Source organism: Natrix helvetica (genome assembly GCF_964273705.1).
Source record: "Natrix helvetica genome assembly, chromosome: 2".
NCBI lineage: Eukaryota > Metazoa > Chordata > Lepidosauria > Squamata > Natricidae > Natrix > Natrix helvetica.
In genome coordinates this window covers 174,207,743-174,231,342 of record NC_138552.1, presented here as the reverse complement: position 1 = coordinate 174,231,342, position 23,600 = coordinate 174,207,743, and the positions used below count along the sequence as shown (strand labels likewise).

Here is a 23,600-nt window from a genome sequence, read left to right as displayed (position 1 = left end):
CATCAGAAGGGACCTTTCCTAGTTTACCGGGAAGTAAAAGGAAAGGAGGAAAGAAATGCTTTCATATTTGAATGGTTCTGTTAATGCAACATTACAACAAAGATATTACAATTGTGCTTCTTGTCTAGGTGACCTCAAAGGGCTAATCTTCCATTCCAGTTTGCATCTTAGATTTGCATCTAGTTTGCAAAAGTGGCAGGCCATCATTCATTCATATGAAGGATAGGAATGTTAATTTCATTTTTTGTGGTTTCTACCCATGCCATCTCATGGTCTCCAGTGCACTGCAGTATAAAAATTAAATTATATTTAAAGAATGAGTTAAACACAATAAAAAGATAATAAAGAATCAGAAAAATCTGTAAGTAATGTTTTTCAATGTGGATAAAAAATGATTATCAGTAGATGATTTTTCAAGAGAAAAACTAGTAGTGCCACAGAGGGTTTGGACAAGATATTTGCAGCAAAATAATAGAAATAAAAATAAGATGTTCAATAAAGTTCGATCCGATAGTTTTTAAATATTAATGGAAGAAGGAGCTTTTTTTCTCTGTAAAGGAAGTTGCAAAAGAGGGATTTTTGCTAATTTTCATTATTAGGCAAGAATTGTGGTAGCTTTGGACAGCATGTTCACCCAAACTAAATACAGGATGTTCAAACAGGATAAAGTCAGAGTTAAAGTTTCAACGCCTGCCAAATTTTAGAAAACTATGACAGTAAGTTGAATAGAGTGGATACAAGTCAAAACTTATAAATACTGATATAAAACGAAGAAAAATTGAAGAGGCATTGTGTAAAAATTCTGGAAATTACACATACCATTATTGGCTTTTTCATCAATAGGTGACCGTATTCCTCCACCATTTACGATGCACATGGAAACATGATTCCACCCTTTATCATCTGGATGTCTCAGATTATTGTAAACCTAAAAACATTTACAAAGAAAAAAATGTGAATTAAACCTCCACTATCCTTTTCACTTAGCTTTAAGGACATCAGTGTATCAAAACTAGAACTCCTGAGATGATATCTAGCAGCATAGCTATTTTCCACTAAAACCAAACAAACCTATAGTAAAATAGTTCTGCTACAAGTCTTCCTTCCTTGCAGCACCCCCTCTTCAAAAGACCTCCCCCCCTGTCTGGCAATGTGGCTTTCTAAGAGTCTCCATTGATACCAAAGGGAGCTCTTTTGCTACCCTGTTTTCCCCAAAATAAGGTCTCCCCGGATAATAAGCCCAATCATGTTTTTGAGCACATGCACTAAAATAAGACCTCCCCTGAAATATTGCAACACAGCAGCAGCCATGAGGTGGCCATCCTCACAACCTCCGGCACCTCAAAAATAATAGGGCCTCCCTAAAAATAAGGCCAAGCGCTTATTTTGGGAGTGAAAAGATTATTTTGGGGGAAACATGGTATCTGTGGAAATACTTTTTTTTAAAAGAAAGACATAAAATTGAGTAGAGAGGGCTTAGCTCATTCCTCTTCAATAGTAGCTTTCTTTTAGATTGCCCTTAACAATATTTCTGGAAGCCTTACTGAAGGTTGTTGTTGTTGTTGTTTGAGGAAAAAAACTTTTATCCTGAGCAGCTGCTCATCAGTGATAAAGAGTATTTCCTATCCTAAGGCAAGATGAGAAGCAGGGCAATGACTGTAGAGAAACTGGCTCCGAGGGAGAAGCTGCTGGGTTATATTGGGCTTCCCAGCTGACTCCATTTTGTCTGCAAGTTGAGGACTTTTCTTTTAAGCACAATACGATTTCTAGGTACATAATTTTGTTAATGCCAATGCACCAAGGGTGATGCGGCTGGGAGAAAAAGCACCACAGCATGACAGGGCTAGTGGGATTTAGTAAGACAGAGGCAGGATAGAGATGTGACAACAGAGCAGGGGGAGGAGGATCTGAAATTAGGGCGGCCACTAAAACCAGCAGCAATAGGAATGAAGCCTAGAAGGCAGACAACTGGTTGGCACATGTGGAAATGTTGATGGCAGGGATCAGGAGGAAGGACAAGCCAAACAAAATGCAGGGGAGAAGAATCAGAATCTGAGGCATCCATGATATAAATAAAGCAAGACAAGAAGAAAGAGGCAGGGCTTGGAAGGAAGATAGGGAACTAAAATCAGACGTGGTAGAAGTTTTGCTAAGCTATTAGGGGTTTCTAAGCCAAGGCCTATGTAACCGATCTATCATCACCCTGCAGCTACTGGCAAATGTTGGCCAAAATAAGATTTAGATTCAATCTTTACTAAGATTTACTAAGGTTATTTGGACACATTCCAGCTTTAGTTGTGCATAAATAAAACTTCAGGATTAATTCTACACTTTAATAGTCTTTCTAAGACTATGGAAGTTCTCTGATTTCAATGTTAAGGGTGTGTACCTCCCACAGCAAGCAATGTACCTTTAACTGTATTTCAGGTCATCAAGTACAGAATAAATTGGAATTTGCATTCCAATGTATTGGTTCCTTACCACAGCGTCACAAATTAAATTTCCTAAATTGCACTCGTGAAAGCGGCAGGCATGTGTTGTTCCATTTAGGTAAACAATTGTTTTCCCTATTTCTTGCGAAGAAAAATTCTGTAGCTGGATCTTCATTTTGTCGACTTCTGCTTTCACAGCTGGATCTAAAACAAAAGTTGTGATTATAAGAGTAACACAGTTGAGACCGGGGTCCTGCAATGCCTCACCGAGACTGTGTGATGGCCATCTGCAACTCCAATGAGATTTGTGCTAAGTGATTGACTGCTATGTGAAAACCCAGCTGGATTAAGGCGCTGCAGACAGGAACTGTATGAGCGTCTCCCTTATTCTCCAAAGTTCTTTCTTGCTTTCTAAACTGAAGTACTGCATATAAATATGGGGAAAATCTTTATTTTTTTCACTACATAGCATTACAATGGGATTGCTATTTAACCACCTCAAAGAGAAGGCAACAGAAATGAAAACTCAGAAGTAATCTCAAATTTAGTTTTGAAAGGATTTCACAATTACCGTATTTTTCGGAGTATAAGACGCACCTTTTTCCCTCAAAAAAGAGTCTTGAAAATCTGGGTGTGTCTTGTACACTGGATACATCATTTTTTGCCTCCTGAAACCCCACCCCCTTCATCAAAATGGCCACGCATAGCCTTTAGGAACCTTGCAGAGTGATCATGTGGGCTGGGGAGGGCAGAAATGAGTGAAAAACAGGCTGTTTTTTGCTCGTTTTTGGCCCCACCCCACACCCAGGAGCACTCTACAAGCCTCCTAAAGGCTATTTATGCCTCTTTTTTTGGAAAAAAAAACTCGGCCTGTTTTTGTGAAAAACAGGCCATTTGGGGGCCTGTTTTGCAGAGTGCAAAAACTTTTTTAAAAAATTTGCCTCTTCAAAACCTTAGTGCGTCTTATACTCTGGTGCGTCTTATACTCCGAAAAATACAGTAGATTGTCAAGGCTGTGGACAACTTGGATTTAGCTTTCTTCAAAAGCAATCTTCTTTCTCTTCATATCAGGCATAAGATTATTTTCAAGGCAAAGAGTACTTGCAAAGTAGTTGTGACAGAGAAAATTCAAGGAAGAGGGGAAAAAACATTTCTCTTTCATGTTCAAAGAAAAAGATGATTTGGAATGCACATGTGTGCACACACATAGCCTTTGGGTACATCTAAAGTAATGCTTTGAAACTGATCCAGATCTACAAAAATAATATACTGTATATCTATGAAAGGGAGTAATAATAAAATCCAGACAACTACCGGTATGTTTATGTTTATATGTATATACTGTCGGTGCAGAATGGGTAATCAAGGTAAACAAAATGGAAAACCTTTGCTGTTCTTCCACAAATCCATCAAAAACATGCCACGTATATGTCTACGGAGATTCTGTCATCCAGATCATGGTTGCCCCAAAGATGCTTTTTCAAGAGGCAATTGGACTTTCTTGGGGTTTTTTTTGAAGATATTTTCACTTCTAACCAAGAAGCTTCTTCAGAGTTGAAGAGACTTCTTGGATGAGAAGCAAAATATCTTCAAATTAAAACCTGAAAGTCCAATTGCCTCTTGAAAAAGCACCTTTGGGACATGCCACATATATGCTGCCTTGTACTATATTTCATGTTTTTAAAAAGACTCATAACTATCTTGTTGATATTGTGCAGATGGTTTTTAGAAGGCTTCTCCTGGAGAAAACCAAACTATGTGTCTAATGACATAATCATCTATACAGTATACAATATAATAATATTAAGTTTTGAAAGATCATATTTACTCAGTTGATACATAAAGACATTTCCCATCCCCTTCCCAATTCCATACCTTCAGGAATATCCTTATTCAATAAAATGGGATTTCCAGATGCTTTGCTCACATCTCCTTTATCATCAAATACGACATTCAAATAGCCGAGATATTTTCCAAAGGCATATGCCTGAACAACAGGCACTCTTCGTCCATCATCAGATAACTGCATGAATGGGTAATTGCCTTCTGGTACTTCATTGGAAGGTGGATTTCCTTAAAAAGAAGGAACCAAGGCAAGAATGAAGAATGGTCTTCAGAACTGTGAATACAGAACAAGCCAATTGGCAGAGATTTCGTATGAATAAAATGGTGACTTATTTACTTATGGAACGGACTTGGTTTTCCTTTATTAAAATCAATCCCAAAGAGAATAACAATGGTTGACTAATGCTGTAAGTTTCCAACCTCTCCAGATTGGAAGGACAAACTTTTCATTCATGAATCTCTAGCCAAGGACCTTTCCTCAGCTGCCTCCCCAAGGCATTGCTGATCAGAGCAACAAGATAGTTCGCCTCTGCTCCCTAGATTCACAATGCAACTGAAATAAAAAGCAGAGCAAAGCATAGATCATTTATTTCTCAAGTGGCTGTTCATCACTTCCTTGAATTACGTCAGTATTATTGATTCAGCCAGCTGTCACCTGCATTCTCGGCCACAGAAGGAGTTTCGTGGGAATTTTTTTCCATGCAGGAAATGCCTCCATTTCGGAAAATCACACCGCTGGAGTGCTTGTTTATTTATTTATAATATTTGTAACCCATCCTAATCAGGAAGGATGCTAGGTGAGACACATACACACACAAACCTACAACCTACCTATTAAAAAACCTAAATAAATTGTTGAAAGCCTCACAGGCACCTCATAGCTTAAATGAAACGCCACTGCTTTAGCTTATTTAGGAAATGCCAGCAGGACAATCTGCAGGGAGATTATTCCTAGAAAGGGAGTCACCACCAGGAAGGCCTGTCATCAAGTCCAACAAGACACACACACACACACACACACCACAATAAACTCTCTGTGAGAGACTGGATGGACAGACAATTCTGGCACAGTGTTGTTTCATATTAAAGATTCAATTGAAATAAATACCAATTTTGAGAATTCAGTCAGGTGTAGGTGCTCTTTTTTAAAAAAAACAAATGACATGGTATAACTAGCTAATACAGCTAGTACTCAACTTACAATAATTTGTTTAGCAAAGTTTTGAGAGCACAGAAAAAAGTAATTAACGACCAGGCTTCCAGATACAAGTCATCCCCATGGTCATGTGACCAGAATTCCAAAGTCTGGCATGTATTTATAATGATTGCAGCATTCTGGGGTCATGCAATTGCCGTTTGTGATCTTCCCAACTAGCAAAGTCAACGGGTGAAGATGGATTTGCTTAATGATGTCATGGTTCAATTAACATCTTCAGTGATTTGCTTAACAGCCACGGCAAAATGGTCCTAAAATTGGGTGTGACTCATATAGCAACCCTCTTGCTTAGCCAGGGAAACTCTGGACCAGAGGTGGGTTGGTCCCGGTTTGGCTGAACTGGTAGTGACGGCAGAAGGCTCCACCCGCCCGCCCAGACACTTCTGTGCATGTGCAGAAGCATTGCGTGTGAGCGCAAGTGAAGCAGTAGTAAACTGGCTAGCAACCCACCATTGCTTTGGACCCAATGGTCCAGAGGACTATTTGTGTAAATTATACAAATAGTATAATTTACCAGTCATTTGTCTGGTAAAGAGAAAGCCCAAGCTTTCTCTTTACCAGACAAGAGAAAGTGAAAAGGGAAGACTGCTTAGAGCAACCTTTCAAAGCCATATTCTACCTCTGGTGGAGAACTGAGCTGAGCTTCCCTCATGTTTCCAGGTGACCATGACAGCTGGAAAGCCAAGGAGGTGACTTTTGGGAAAGCAGAAGGACTGACTCAGCTTCCTCAGCTGGAGTTAGCATTCCAGACTCATCTATTGAGGGCATAATCCATAAACTGCTACTACCAGGCAGACTTCTCATTTTTGCTGGGCAATATAATTGGATTATATTGAATGTGGAAAAAACGAAGGAGATCAAAAGAATCATTTGCTTTAAAGCCCTGTCCCTGAGAGCTCTGAAGAGTGAGTGTGAATAAATTAGTCCCTCTTCCTTCTGTGTTGGTGTATCCATCTTTGGTCTCCTGGCATTGCAACTCCTCCTTTGATTCCCAACTCTTTACCTAAAAGCATAATTTCTGTTAGTAATCCTAGTGGTTGATTGGAATGAAGACTGAATCGTTAATTTATTAGGAAGAAAAATGATTTAGGATGTGCAGCACTGCTTAAGAAGTTCCTGCCAGTAAATTCTTTAAGCAGCACCACATCTGCAACAAGATCCGAGAACAAAGAAGTCAGTGATTTAAGAACCTATTGGCATGTGTCAGATCTGGGCCCACACAGGCTCTTAACCATCCCTTCTTTTTTCCTCTTAAATCCAGTTTACTGCCTCACCCAAGGCTTTATCCATTTGTATTTTGAAGTTCTTAAGCTATTTTAGAAAGCTTAAAGGTGAGATCAAAATGAATCCTCCCACATTCTGGGAAATAAAAGAGTAGCTGGAAAAAAAATCAGATACCTGGGTCTTATTATCATGTGGTGGACATTATTATCATATGCGTAGTGGCAAAAACATACTGGACAAAAATACATATGTGGCTGGAAAAGATGATAAAGCAGCATAATTATTATAAAACAGAAATATTTTTGTTGGGGATTTTATCTAAAACCTACAGTAAAGGGAATGCATATCTAATAATAATAATTTATTAAATTTCTAGACCGCCCCCTCTCCCCGAAGGGACATACAAACAATCATACACATAGGTAAAAACCAAATTAAACAACCCCTGTACAATTTATAAAAATTAAAAAACAAACCTTAAAACCAATCTTAAAAATTTAGAAATAGAACTGAGGTGGGATAGGTGGAATTAGGCCAAGCCAGCTAGCTGGAATAGGTGGGTTTTAAGTTTCTGACGGAAGGAGCGGAGATCCATAGTCATTCTGTCGGGGGGAAGGTCATTCCAGAGGGTCGGGCCCATCACAGAGAAGGCCCTTCCCCTAGGCGTCGCCCGCTGGCACAGCCTAGTGGACGGCACCCGGAGGAGTCCCTCTCTGTGTGAGCGAATCAGCCGGAGGGATGTATGGGGCAGGATATCTAATTATTCATGTATTAACTGCAGCTAGAATTGTATTCGCACCAAACTGGAAAAGTGAAAAGATCCCTACTGATGAGAATGTGATTAAGAAAATATTAGAATGTGCAGAAATGAATAGATTAATGCTTGCAATTAAGGAGAAAGAACAAACTGAATATTATGTGATATGGCAATTATTTTATCAATGGTTGGAGAATAAAATCGGAAGTTAGAAATAAAAGAAGGAGATCAGTGAGATATAAATAGGCTAAGAGACAGATGTAAACAATATGATGATGATGATATTAGGATTATGTTTAATATTAGTATTGTAAGATCAGAGAATATCAATGCAATGGATACTATTATAAATGTTGATTATTACTGCACAAAGATATTTGTACCCAGTTGAAACACTGTTTAATGGAAGATGGAATTATTACATAAAAAAAAAAAAATTAAAAAAACGAGTAGCTGGTGGAAATCAACCCTGAAAAACCTTGATGCAGAAACAGAATATGTAGTCTTGGGTTCTGGATTGTGACTTTGGAAAACTGGAAGATGGAAGAAATAAGACCTGTAAAAAGATGTTGCACTTGTAACACATATTCCAAAAGAAAAGAGGATGGGATGGGATGGGATGGGATGGGATGGGATGGGGCAGGACTGCGTAGGGTGGGGTGGGGTAGGGTGGGGCGAGACAGAATGGAACAGAACAGAATAGAATTCTTTATTTGGCCAAGTGTGATTGGACACACAAGGAATTTGTCTCAGTTGCAGAAACTCTCAGTGTACATGTACATTGTACATGCAAACCCGAGTATTACATATATATGCAAAAATGAGAAATCACAGTTGCCAGTTCTTTAGCTGCCATTGGCCTTTAATGTACCTTACTCAATGACACCACACCTGCATTTAACGGGACACCAACTGTTTTATTGCATTTTCTAAAGGTGCTAGGTTATTTTCAGACTGAAAATTAAATCAAGAAATATTTCAGCCTGAAATACTGTATTTATCCAACCTGAGAGAGCTACCCAAACATTGATGAGTGTCCTGGAAAAACCTCTTACTACATTTTTTTAAATTTCCTTCCTAGTCAGCCAGCCAACCGCTTCCTGTCGTGAACGCTTCTTTCTGCCTTCTGGCACAAACATTCCTATTTGCCACCAAACTAAACTCTTCAACAGCTCCCAAAGGCATTTATTAATAGCTGCCCAAGGCAGCTAAAACTCAAGGATGAAATGGTGCTGTTAATTAGCTTTCATGTATCTTATTCAGATTGATGAAATAAGTTCTAGAGTATACTAAGATGAAGCAGCCTGTATTAATGGACATCGGTTTTTGTGTGACAAAAGATAAGCGGACCTTTTAGTGTAGCTGGGTTTTCTAGAAAACGCAGCCATGCCTTAGTATATAAACAATGTGTTTCAAATTGGGAGAAACCAGACTCCAGGCTCAATTCCAAAACAATGGAGAGAGCCAAGTAAAACCACAAGGAACGGACTATTTCACGGGCCAAATTTGCAAAACAAGCCGCGTACATACTGCATGTATCGTAAAGTAAGACATTAGCAGGTTCGTGTGTGTGTTATAGCTGCCCATCTTAAAAACAACTCCAGAAAGCTTGCAGCCAATAAAATAGCATAAAACAGTATGAAACCAGTAAAATAAAACTAGATTTAGAACAAACCAGCACCCATCCTCATTTTCATCCCACCCCGACCCTGCCCTAACTTCCACACTTAATGGAACAGCAGGGTCTTAAAATACATTCTGGGAAGAATAAAGGGAAGGGAATCTGTCAGATTGCAGAAGGGGGAGGTTGTTCCAAAGGACAGAGGCTGCAATGGAAAGAGCTTCCTTCTGAGAACCCATTGTGGGGCCATTACCAACATTTAAATTATGTGGGAGAATGGGAAATTAATTCCTCTGTGTTTCTTGAAAATAACAGCTTTAAATGAATCTGTAGCACATCACATATACCTCCTTAAACAAATGTGATGAAGAATATGTTGGCTTGCAAAAAAAGTATCTAAATTAGAGGTCCCAACTTGCATTTAGTGAAGATGGTGACATTTTATAAAGTAGAATTGATGAACCACATGCAGGGAAATTAATTAATTAATTAATTAGGAAGAAAAATGATTTAGGATGTGCAGCACTGCTTAAGAAGTTCCTGCCAGTAAATTCTTTAAGCAGCACCTCATCTGCAACAAGATCCGAGAACAAAGAAGTCAGTGATTTAAGAACCTATTGGCATGTGTCAGATCTGGGCCCACACAGGCTCTTAACCATCCCTTCTTTTTTCCTCTTAAATCCAGTTTACTGCCTCACCCAAGGCTTTATCCATTTGTATTTTGAAGTTCTTAAGCTATTTTAGAAAGCTTAAAGGTGAGATCAAAATGAATCCTCCCACATTCTGGGGAATAAAAGAGATTCTGGGAAATAAAAGAGTAGCTGGAAAAATATATCAGATACCTGGGTCTTATTATCATGTGGTGGACATTATTATCATATGCGTAGATGGTGATGTTTAAGGGAAGGGACCTGGAGTGTGCCCACTTTATCCAGGAGCGGTTTGCCCAGGTTTGGGAGAAAACGTAGCTAACATTATGGCTGGTTCGGAAAACCTCCAAATTGCACCCCTAGCTGGCCCCATCCACCCTGCCCCGTCCACCCCACCCCTCCCAGGAGTCTCCACGCGGCCCATTTGGGATGTGAGGTAAGGGCAGGGCCCATGCAGAGGCTAGAGTAAAGGGGAAAAAGGCCTCCCAGAAGTTCCAGAAGGCCTCCAGAGCTCAGGAAGGAAGTTTTCATCCTCCCAGAGGCTCGAGGAAAGCCTCCGGAGCCCGGGGAAGGCGAAAATGCCCCCCTGCCTGCTGTGGTGCAGGAAGCCAATTAAGCCACTCTCACAATGGCCATGTCCACCCAGTAACCAGGCAGAGAAGCCATTGTTGAAACGTTTGAAGCCCACCCCTGATTTTATCCACTCTGGGCATTACAAGGGAGCGTGTCAAAAAATACATTTTTCCCCCTTTTGTCTTCCTGAGAAATATCATACTTAGAAGATAATTATGAATCAAGCTGTGGAGAGTTCTGACAGCTTTAAAAAATATAGGTTAGTCCTTTACATATGACCAAAATTGGGACTGGAACTTCCCTTACTTCCATCATTAAGCGAGTTGTGCCTAACTTTATAACTTTTTTTTGGCCATGGTTATTAAACAGATCATGCAGTTGTTAAGCAACTTGTCAGAAGCCCCCTGGGGAGGTAGTGAACAACAATCACATGAGACACTACAACAATACACACTGGTTGCCAACAACCAAACTTCGATCATGTCACCGCAGTGACGCTACAACAGATGTATGGGGAGTGTTCATAAATCACATTTTTGAACATCGTTATCATAACTTTGAATGGTCATAAGTCAAGCACTATCTGTAAAGCCATTCTCCTTCAGAACCCTTAAACATTTCAGATGCAGGAAAGTTTGCCACACTCGCTGAGCATAACTATTAAGGGGTATAAAGTTGTGGCAGAAGGGGGGGGGGAACAGAAGAGAAAATTGACAAATACCTGTATATTGTACAACAAAGATAAGACATGAATACAAGAAAGAAATTACGGGGAGAGAGAAAAATAGTTCATTTAAGCAAGGAATATTAGACTTAAGTTTCAGCATTTTTATATCCTTCAGCAAACTAAAATCAATGAACTTTCTGAGACCATATTGAAGCTCTGATGCAAACTGAAAAGCAAACTATACATCAAGCTGAATTTATAAAATATGCAATTATTGAACTCATGACTTTTCTTTTTATACTACTCAAGCCAATGGGAAAGAGGGATTCATGCCAGATTTATTAGCAAGTTCATTTAGGATTACAGTTGCCCAAACTATTCTATTTATACAAGCAAGTGATATTTATAGAAATCATATAAATACATGCTGACTTCCTTAGATTGATCCGAGTGTGAGGAATTACAATATTTGGCACTCTCATTGCAAGGTTATATAAAATACTTTTTGTGTGTGAAGGAATAGCATACCTGTATAAAGAAATGTGTTTGTATGTCCCCCAACGACAACATCTATGCCTTTAACTTTCTGAGCAATGCGTCGGTCCTCCTTAAAACCAGAGTGACCAAGTGCAATAATTTTGTTGACACCCAATGTAGTAAGTTTGTTTGCTTGGTCCTGCAATTCTTCAACTTCATCTTTAAACTCTAAACTTGGTCCTGAAAATCCAAAAGAGGAAATACATATTGTTATTGCATTGTTTACTCAGAAAGCATGTATTACCAATGAAAATCCCAATCCTAGCAATAAAATCCATGCTACACTTAGCACTTCATTGTTTAAAAATCTCCTTTCAAACAGGGTAAACATCACGTCTTGGAACTATTTTGTTAATTTAGAGTAGAGTGTCTCAGATGTTTAATACAGTTGAATGTCCTCCATAGCTAAAACTATACTACAGCATTTAATGTCTACATATTTGTCAATGGCCATCCATGTTAAAAGAGAACTAGGTACATTCCTATAGAATCAGATTTTCAATGCCTGTTAGTCTTCATGGTATTTACCCCCTGTAGGTTCGAAGGCAGTCAACCTTAAAACTAGTGGGAAGGAACAGTGCTATGGGTGGTAAGCAGGGGTAAAATTCAGCAGGTTCTGACAGATTCTGGAGAAGTGACAGTGGAAATTTTGAGTAATTTGGAGAACCAGCAAATACCACTTCTGGCTGGCCCCAGAGTGGGCTGGGAATGGAGATTTTGCAATATCCTTCCCCTGGAGTGGGGAGGGAATGGGGATTTTGCAGAATCCTTCCCCTACCACGCCCACCAAGCCACGCCCACAGAACCGGTAGTAGAAAATTTGAATTGCACCACTGGTGGTAAGTGGGATCAATTGTTTCTTTGGGTGTTAACAATTGTTTGGTAAGGCTGTTGGTTTTAATCTTGTAAACCACCCAGAATCACTTGCGTGAGATGGGCAGCTGTATAAATTATATAAATAAAACAAGTGAAATCTAATGCTAGATATGAGAACCAATGTTTGCATGTTTTATCTGTGAGCATTCATCTATGACTGACCTTTCTGCAAAACAAAATGATGAACTGGAGAGTCCCATGACTGACTTGGCAAGGCTCTTAAAGGGGGGGGGGGTATGTGCTCTCCTAAAAAATGATTGATTTTGTCTTTGTATATTGCAGCAGTTTAGTTTAAACCTGATTTTGTAAAAGATGGCAGCCAAGTATGTTCACATAAGGTGGGGCCATTACCAACATTTAAATTATGTGGGAGAATGGGAAATTAATTCCTCTGTGTTTCTTGAAAATAACAGCTTTAAATGAATCTGTAGTACATCACACATACCTCCTTAAACAAATGTGATGAAGACTATGTTGGCTTGCCAAAAAAAGTATCTAAATTAGAGGTCCCAGCTTGCATTTAGTGAAGATGGTGACATTTTATAAAGTAGAATTGATGAACCACATGCAGGGAAATTAAGGTGTAGGTTTAATTATGATTGAAAGGGCTAAACTATGCGTCAGGAAGTTTATTGTCTTTGTAATGATTTCCCGAAAATAGATTAAGGATTTGTATCAGATTATCCGTATGTATCCTACTTTTGGGAATTATTTAATATTCTTCACAGTCGGAAATCATGAAACATAGAAGCATGTTCTGGCCTGTATATTAATGATATTGGAACAAAGCAGAATGACACTAGAAGAAACATCCAACATTATGGAAGAAAATAAAAATTCTTTCTCTAACCTATGATGAATCTTGAGAACAGCCCTATTGGATCAGGCCAAAGGCCATCTTAGAGAAGCATTCTTTGTCCCCACAATGGTCATATATGGTGGCCACCATGTTCTCTCAAACTGTCCTTGGAATGAGATAGCTCATTCACTGCAACAATGTAATTATGCTTCAGTTTTTCCAATGCCACAAATGTTGAAAGGGGGGTGAGGTGGGGGAAGTAAAATTAAAAAAAAATACTTTTATGAAAGACAATGTGTATTTGCTGATGTCTTGCTAGCTTTGCTGGTAACTTCTTTTAGAGCAGATCTGAAACTGAATTTTGCAAGACATCTCATATCTTTATAAATTGTCCATATTCAGTGGAACAAGGAAGATATCTGGGAAGAGGGAAAAATGAGGACATGGTGCGAAGACATGAGTTACGTATCAGACATTGTGACAAGAGTATAAAATGTGTGAGGACGTCATGATTCACACGTTATCATTCCAATGTTACTTTGTCTAGCAACAGATGTATCTGAGTTAAGGGTGTTCAAAATCTTTCCAATAGCATAAGAATTTTAGGAATTTCTGGAATGATATTTAATGTGATTTTTTTAATAAGTATGGCTTAATCACAATTGGAAAATCCTATACTGTACTCCAACATACACGTTTTCTATAGTGTAAACTTAATTGATATTTGATATTTGATTAAGATAACATAAAAAAAAATCCAGCTGTGTGGAGACAGATTATTTGGAATGTCTTGATAGATATTATTTGTTTTTTTCTATTTAGTATCCCCTGCTATTAGCCAGCAAATAATTGTGATACTGCTAGGTTTAAAATGCGAAGCTTTAATTGACCCTAAAGATTAAGTAACTATGATTTTAAATACTATCAAACATGCAGACACATGTAAAGTACATATCATTTAAGTGTACTGATGTAGAAGACCCCCGATGCTTGAAGAAAACTAAATCAATTGAAAAAGAGGTCTATCTAAAGATGAGTTGGTGAGACATAAGCTTTAATGACACAAACATGAGCTCACAAGAACTCAAAGAAGCACTGAATGACAGACTATTCTGGAGAAATGATGTCCATCAGATGACTGACAGTTGGACATTACCAGGCAACACATGTTCAGTGCTATGATTGGTTTTAAAATCATTTAAAATCATCAACATGTAACTGCTACTTTTAAAACTGGAAACTGCCTTCATCACTCAACCTGAAAAATATGAAGTAATATTTATGTATTCAGGTGACAGCTCCCTTACACAGGTAGTCCTTGACTTACAACGACAATTGAGCCGAAAAGTTGTGTTGTTAAGTGAGATGGTTGTAAAATGAGTTTTGCCCCATTTTACGTCCTTACTTTGCCATAGTTGTTAAGTGAATCACTGCAGTTGATATGTTAGTAACTTGGTTGTTAAGTGAATCTGGCTTCCCCATTGACATTGCTTGTCAGAAGGTTGCAAAAGATGATCACATGACAATGGTCATAAGTATGAGTCGGTTGTCAAGCATCTGAATTTTGATCATGTGATCATGGGGATGCTACAAAGGCCTGAAAAATGGTCATAAGTTTTATGACGGTCATAAGTTTCAATCCCGTAGTAACTTTGATTGATCACTAAATGAATTACTGTATGTCGAGGATTACCTGTGATGAAAAGCAAGAGGGGTATTGATAGCAGGGATGTATTAAACTCAAGTTATAGAGTGAGAACCAATCTGGTGTCATATTAAGGCATTGAGCTAGAAACTGGGAGACTGTGAGTTCTCGTCCCACCTTAGCCCAAAGCTAGCTGGGTGACCTTGGGCCAGTTACTCACTCTCATCCCTAGGAAAGAGACCACAGCAAACCTAATTTCGGAAAACCTTGCCAAGAAAACTGCAGGGAATAGTCCACGCAGTCATCAGTAGTCAAGAACTGGTTTGAAGTTATAAATACAGTAATTGGATTTTATTATGGCTACTGTAGTTTTAAATATATCCTGCCATTTTATTCTTAATTATAATTTTCAATAATGGAAATTATTTGGAAAATCATGTCAGTTTAAAAAGGCACAGGCAATTCATCTCCACGTTTTTATACAATATGTCTTATTGATGCTGAAACAGTCCAGATAGCCTGAAAGAACACAGTAATTAGTAAATGTGTAATTACAAAAAATATTTCTTCTGAATCAAGAATACAGGTAGTCCTCGAGTTATAACCACAACTGAGCCCAACATTTCTGCTGTTAAGCAAGACATTTGTTAAGTGAATTTTGCCCCATTTTATGACTTTTCTTGCCCCAGTTGTTAAGTGAATCACTGCAGTTGTTAAGCTAGTAATATGGTTGTTAAGTGAATTGATTTCCCCATTGATTTTGCTTGTCAGAAGGTCGCAAAAGATGATCTCATGACCTTGGGATAAGGCAATGGTCATAAGTATGAACCAGTTGCCAAGCATCTGAATTTTGATCACGTGACCATGGGGATGCTGCAATGGTCACAAGGGTGAAAAAGGGTCATAAGTCAACAGTCACTAAATGAACTGTTGTAAGTCGAGGACTATCTGTACAATGTTCACTTTCTCTACTTCTTTAAATATTACCTTCAACCTATCAAAGCAAAAGAACTAGAAACAAGATTGAAAATGTTGCCTCTTATAATTTCTAGTACTATATTTATTTAATAGTATAATTATCCCTACCTCAACCATTTATGTTTGAAATGATGTTCCATCATTGGGAAAGCAATAGTTTCCAACCATTCATACTGTTAATATTTGAACCAAGACCATTTAGTCAACTTTCCCATATAAAACAAAGCATTTCATTTGAGCTGACAGTAAACACCAAATTCCCAGCCTGATGTTTTAAATCTGTAATCATAGACTACGTTGTACATTTGGGATTCTTTAAAATATCTTGGGCTGCCCCCCCCCCCCAAAATGACCTCATGTTCTTTCTATTCTTGAGAAAATCAAGACAAGATTTATTTTATTTCAACAAGTGAAGGAATCAGGAGATCCCAATCTATGCCAAGGACTTTAGTTAGGCCTAGGGAAATTATTTGATTATATTAATTCTTAGCCAAGTGATTAATATTTGTGAATATCCATGTCAGATCAACATGTGGGAAATTCCAGTGAATAACATTTAAGATTTCACATGCCAATCTGAAAGAAGTACGTGCAGTACTGGAAGAAAAAAAAAATTATAGATTTTATGAAGATGATTGCTTGGGTCTAAAGATATTTACTTATTTATTTAAAAGATTTATATAGCTGCTCATCTTCTAACCAACTCTGAATGGCTCTTAAAACGATGCCTTGAGCAAACCGAAAATCCATTTTATTGGTAAAACGGGCTCCTGTCAAACTTTTTTGCTCTTTCTCAGCTCTTCACTGCTAAATGTCCTCATGCTGGGTCTTTTGATCTTCAGAATTAGTGTTTGGGAAAGAAGCATGAGTCTGTAATGGGGTGGGATATACAAACCCATGACACTCCATCCCCCATTGCATAAGCAGAGTCCAGTTGGATCCCTGTGAAACTCACTCACTATGCAGTTCTTTTGCCAATAGCAGTGCTTGACAAGGTCCTGTTCAAATTAACCCGCTACTGCTTATCTACAGTCAGAGGATAGATTTAGGATAGAGGACGTGGCATCCATCCCTATAGAAAATTCATGGATATTCAAATTGATGTCTGCAAAATGCTACACATATGGAATTGTACGTATTTCGATCTCTTCGTATGGCCTGAAATCCTGCTTTTTCTGTTTCTAATCATGTTGAAACACACCCATGTATTTGGAGAAGCATGAAATAGCTTTACAATCCCAGAAAAACAGCTTGATGATGACTAAATGCACTCAATGGACAAGGCATGCAGATATGGGAAAATGTGGAAGTCAAGAGAAGAAAGAATGGATCGGAGTATTCTGAAAGAATGAAAAGCTGGAATATGCAGGAGTACAGATCTCTAAAACATTTTGCTGTGTGTTCCATTTGTCCAATGAAATATTTGTAAAATAGAGTTCATTCTCTATTGTATATCATCATAGTTATTTTATGAAAATAGAGGATTAAATATTGTTATTAGATCATCTGACAGCAGAGGATCCTATTTTGGGAAATGATTTAACGTTCTTCACTGTCAGAAATCATGAAATGTAGCAACATGTTCTGGCCTGTCATATTAATGATATTGAAACAAAGCAGAATGACACTAGAAGAAACATCCAACATTATGGAGGAAAATCCATCAAGTGATTCTTTCTCTAACCTGTGATAAATCTTGACAACAGCCTTGTTGGATCAGGCCTAAGGCCATCTCAGAGGAGCATTCTTTCCCCTCACAATGGTCATTTATAGTGGCCCCATCATCACACAAGGGAGACCATGTCCTTCAAACTGGTATTTGGAAACACGCTGCCCCAACCCAGATTTATATAGAATCTTGACAGGTCAAGAATTTATCCAATCCCATCTAAAGAAAGCCATCCAAGTTGGTGTCTACTGTAATGAATTCCAGAAGTTTCTTGTGTCCTGTGGGAGCAAGTGCCTGGTTTTGTTTATAATAAATCTCCTTCAAAACTGTTTGATTGATCATCCATGGTCTTAGAGTTTAGAAAAAGGAGAAAAACTTCTCCCTGTCCTTTTTTCCAGGCCATTCAAACTTTTATATACGTCAAACATCACTATCTACAATAGGTTCCCCCCGCAAGCTTGTAGGGAAGGTGTTCAAGCTCTTAATTACTTTCATAGCTCTGTTCTGTATCCTTTTGTCCTATTATACCCCTTTTCAGGATACCATAGATTTGTTTAAGTGCATGGCAATATCAGTGTTTTATTTTTATATTTCTTTTCCTAATGATGGACATACATCTTTCACCAGTGGTGAAATCTATTTTTTTTAAACTACCAGTTCTGTGGGCGTGGCTTGGTGAGCGTAGCTTGGAAGGATCTTGTGACTATGTAGTCATGTAACTGGGGGATCAAAAGACAGAAACTCACTTTAACAATGTCCTGCTGGAGCAGGGTTGGACTAGATGACCTCCAGGTCCCTTCCAGCCCTGGTTTATCCTCTGAAGCTGCATCTAGTGCTAAGTTTGTAGTCCTTCCTTCCTCTCCTTTTTCCTTCCCTCCCTTTCAGGGAAGCCTGCTGGGAGCAAAAACAAAGCTCCCACCCCCTGATTTTGGCTGTGCGACATATGATCATTGGACCTTTTTTTTTTTTTTTTACTTTTTTATATTTTTTAGTATTTTTTACTACCAGTTCTGCAAACCAGTAGTATTTTTACTACTCATTCGGGCAAACCGGCCCAAACTGGTAGCATTTTACTCTTGTCTTTCACCCTACCCCACTCTGACACCCTTAGCCTTTGATGGCAATTATCAAAAACGTTTTGAAAATCCCCAAATACACTATCATTGGTTTAGCTGCTCTATGTCCATGTATCTATCTACTAAGTTCTCAATAAATTCTAAATGGTTGGTAAGTCAGTCATAATGTTTGTAGAATCCATGGTGATATTCCTTTAGGGGGGCTTATTTCTCTATATGCCCAATTTTTATTAGATTATTGCACCTATCAATTTGGGACAATAGATATTAAACTGACTATATTCTCCTGAATATTTACAAAATTAAGATGTTTTTTCTTACATCATCATAATATTATTTTTATTTTGAATGTTAATACAATCTCGTATATGCCTAGCTGAACTCAAGGGAAAGTTGGTATCATATAGGAAAATTAGTGACCAAGGGGATTGTGCTGAAGAATATTTTTGTGTGTCATAAAATCTTAAAATAACAATTACTAAAATGATGAAATTTGTGATTTCTAAATATATAAAAATGCATTTGAGAAAGGGTCAAACAGCAAATATTCTGAAACTTATGGTTCAACTTGCATGGTCCCTTCTGGTCTTCAGACCAACTCTTTCCTTCAACAATTTTTCATTCCTCCAGATGAGCTTTTCCTAAAATTGCTTCACTTCATCCTATCATCAGCCAGTATCCTCTTCCCAATCTGCAATAAATCTCTAATTCTGTTAACCTCAATCCATGTTACAGTCACATAAAAGAGAGCAGAAACGATATCAGATTTCATATTCTGTATAAAATTCAGCACCTAGTTGGCAGTTAACTTTTTTCTCTTACAACTGTGAAAGACAACACAATCCCAATTTCATGCTAGAAAAGAAATAAAATATGGTGGGAATGAAGCAATCACTAGTACATTTAGTTATATAATTATTGTATCTATGTAATTTTATATATAAGCATGAAAAAGGTGTACCTGGCTTTGAAAGAACAGGTGTCTCCTTTGTAGTATAGCCAATAATTCCGACTTTTTCTGAACCAACATTTATTATTTTATAAGGAAAGATGTGCCATGAGATATTCATTGTGTTTGGCGCTTTTGATTTAATATTTGCACTCAGTATAGAAAAATTTGCATGTTTAAGGAGGGGATTCAATAATCCATCCCAACCATCATCAAATTCATGATTTCCTAGAGCCTAGAATGAAAATAAATATCAAAAAAGAAAGGGAGAATACAATTAATTAGAATGTACGTATCAATCACATTACTTTCTTTCAGATAAACAATGTTATATGGTTTGCAAAAGAGGAAGAAATAGTAAGCACAGAAGAAACAAGGGCATTCTCCGTGGTGGCTCCTTCCCTCTGAAATATCATCCTGCTGGAAATTAGACTGGCCCCCACTCTAACACTCTTCCGGAAGGTCCTAAAGACAAATTTCTCCCAGCGGGCCTGGATAATATCCCAGAGCAAGACAGAGCCCGTTAAATAGCTGGTATGAATGTGTGTTGTCACCAGGCTGGGGTGGTATTATTTTATTATTGTCATCTTTTATTATTTTTATTATTTTTATATTATGTTTTTATGTCCCTGTAAGTCACTTTGAGTCACCAGGTGCAAGTAGGCGGCAATGTAAATTTTATAAATAAACAAACAAAGAAACAGTTATCTCTATAGGTAATCCTCGACTTACAACAGTTCATTTTAGTGACCATTCAAAATTACAACATCCCAGACAAAACTGACTTATGACCATTTCTCACACTTACGACCGTTGCAAAATCCACCTGGTCATGTGATCAAAATTCAGATGCTTGGCAACTGGCTCCTATTTACGACGGTCGCAGCATCCCGGGGTCATGTGATCAGTTTTTATGACCTTCTGACAAGCAAGGTCAATGGGGAAAGCCAGATCCACTTAACAACTGTGTTGCTAACAACTGCAGTGATTCATTTCACAACTGTGGCAAGTTCATAAGGTCATAAAAATGGGGCAAAAGCCACATAACAAACGCCTCGCGTGGCAACGTAAATGTTAGGCTCAGTTGTGGTCGTACGTTGAGGACCACGTGTAATTTCCCAGAATGTAAGCTGTTCTGTGAATCTATCTTTCAGTCACTCACTGTAAAAGAGACTATTGAAACATGGCTGCATAAAGCAAGCGATGCAAACAACGATGTGCGCTACCGGCTAAAGCAGCATTAGTTACTTATGATATTGGCAGACCACTCGTTCTTTATACTTCTCTGGCTGCAGCAAATCGCCATAGCAGCAAACGCTGAACCACAACTTCTCCAATGGGTGGGTTCCTAGTGAATAGGCACTGGTTCACTCACTCACGCGTTTTACACGCAAGCTTCTTTGCTTCGCTCATGCACATGTGCCGGATGTTGCTTGTGCATACATAGTTCACTGTTAACGGTTGTGCACATGCGTGAAGACCATTAAAAGGTAATAAACAAGATGCCAGCAAAGGCAATGGAAACAGGGGAACTGGTTCGGGGGTGTGACCATCCTTGGTCACTGCCGGTTCAGGCAAGATTACCACAATTGGTTCGCCTGAACTGGCCTGAACTGGGAGCAGCCACTTCTGAACTTCTCCTTGTCCTGTAGCCTTTCCAAAGAGTACCAACATTTGGCCCTACATGGCTTGAGGCCCGACTCTCCTAAATTCATCTACCTCGCCCACCAGACTAGGACGGCATGGCATGTTGCAGGTCCTAACTATCTGTTCTGACCTAGGCTTCCTGAGAGCATGAAGCAAACTCCTTGTCCCGACAAAAACCCCTTTTATTAATTTACTGTGAATTCTGCTCATTCACATCCACTAAAGTCTTTCAAGGGAGGATTTACAGTCACAGTCCTTATCTGGCTTGGAGAGAGGACAGGCCGATATCTGCAAATCTTGGCAAGGAGTCTTGGAGAGTCATGAACCAATTAAGCAAACTAATTGTCTCCTGCAAACTCCACTCCTCTTTCGCTCCTCTTTTATTTCCTCTGGGAGGGGCCATTTATCATCTGGCCTTATTTCCTAGTCAACCCCTTTTCTTTAACTGTTCCCTTAATCTGGCAACTCTGCACATCACACACTGGGAACAGGCTCCAGCTGTTCATCTGCCTCATTGATGTCTGACTCTGAAGACAGCTGATAACGGGCATATGGCTCTGGCCCCCTCTCTGCCTCCAACACAGAGCCCTCATCAGAGCCTTCCCCAGACTCCAGGACTGGCCCTTGTTCCTCCCCAACCTCCTCACTGTCCGAATCTGCTGCCGACTCTGCTGGCTGCTGGGGGCCACAACACTATCAATGAAGCTCATTGGGAGGGGGGACTAGGAAAAGAACAGCAGCTGTGGCGCTTCTCTCTTTTTGGAACCTCACTCTCCCAGAGATAAGATTGGTCCCCGTCTTGTTTCTTTTGCACAAAGCCTGGGAGACATGTTTTTTTCTAGGCAGCTTGAAGTTCTCCTTCAGGGCCACATTCTGATTTGCTGCTATAGGATGGGGGAAATTTAAATTATGGAATTTTAACTGTGTTTATTGTTGTAAGTCGCCTGGAGTCACTGTGTATGAGGTTTGTGGTTATATACATTTGTTTAATAAATAATAATAAAGGTGAGGCTGGGTGAGCCTAATGTGGGCAAATACCCTTAAAATCTGGGTTATCCTTGGAGGAAGAAATTAAGCACAATCTTCGTGAAACCACATCAGCCAGTGGTAAGATGAGATGTTTCCTTACCAGTGGTTGGGATTCAATTTTTTTTTACTACCGGTTCTGTGAGCATGACATGGCTTGGTAGACATGGCAGGGGAAGGATACTGTAAAATCTCCATTCTCACCCCACTCCAGGGGAAGGTTACTGCAAAATCCCCATTCCCTCCAGATCAGCTGGGACTTGGGAGCCAGAGAATAGATGGGGGTGGGGCCAGTCAGAAGTGGTATTTACCGGTTCTCCGAACTGCTCAAAATTTCTGCTACCCGTTCTCCAGAACTGGCCAGAACGTGCTGAATACCACCTCTGTTCCTTATGCTGCATTCACCGGTTGGGCCACCCTCTCAATTCATAAAACATGTAGACAGCTTTGTATTAAGCTCCCACATGCAGTGTTAAGAGTTACAAAGCTAACAAGGTAAATGACAAGAAGACCTGCAGCTCTGCGTGACCATGAGACAGTCCTGACAACAAAATAACAGAATAATAGAGTTGGAAGGGACCTTAGAGGTCTTCTAGTCCAACCCCGTGCTCAGACAAGAAACCCTATACCATTTCAGACAAATGGTTGTACTGATATTGGAAATATTAATTTCCAAGATTGATTGGAAAAGAACACAATTTTTCCATTTGCCTCATCTTTCCAAGAAAATCTTTTTAGCAGCAATTCCTTAAAAAAAACTTGCCTGTACTACCTGGAACAAGCAAAATATGTATGAATTGAGCATTGTTATTCTGAAACAAGAGTCATCCCCCTAAACACATTATCACATCGCAATGCTTTCCTAGCAGACCCAACTAATGGCAAAAGAAACATTACTGTCCTTTGCGCTGAGCTTTCTTGTAAAAACAAATTTGTGGAGGACGAAAGGGGAAATCAGTGAATGTAAACCAGATTCAAGTCACATTTAAACCATGTGCCCAGTTTGGCACACCTTGAATCACTTTTCAGCTGTACAGTAATGTATGACCCATCTGTGAGAATAAACTGTATTGGGCTCAAAGGAACAAACTGAAAAAGTAAAGATAAAGTCACAGAATATCTTCTTCTTTTCAACAGAGCAAGATCTCTTTTTTTCCTGAATTCACAAAATATGAACATTAGGATTGATTTTTTTTAAAAAAAATATAATACTTGAAAATGCTATCAGAATGCAAGACATGAAGCAATGGGTGGAAACCAACCAAAGAAAGAAGCAACCTAAACTAAGGAGAAATTTTCAGGCAGTTAGGACAATTCATCAGTGGAACAACTTGCCTCCAGAAACCAGTTAGTTCATAGGAATCCTGAATTCTCTGTGCATGAATAAAATGCCAAAACTGGGGTGCTTTTCTT

The 23,600-nt window shown here is 38.9% G+C and overlaps 1 protein-coding gene across 1 annotated transcript in view; it reads right to left on the bottom strand.

The window, feature by feature from the left end:
- Positions 1-23,600, bottom strand: part of NT5E (5'-nucleotidase ecto) — a 33,516-nt gene that overhangs the window by 8,000 nt on the left and 1,916 nt on the right. Inside the window, exons 2-6 of the mRNA XM_081942134.1 lie at positions 19,527-19,749; positions 11,514-11,702; positions 4,308-4,505; positions 2,482-2,636; positions 820-928 (exon numbers count right to left, since the gene is read on the bottom strand). Coding sequence (XP_081798260.1) covers positions 820-928; positions 2,482-2,636; positions 4,308-4,505; positions 11,514-11,702; positions 19,527-19,749 — 874 coding nt within the window. The remainder of the gene's footprint in view (positions 1-819; positions 929-2,481; positions 2,637-4,307; positions 4,506-11,513; positions 11,703-19,526; positions 19,750-23,600) is intronic.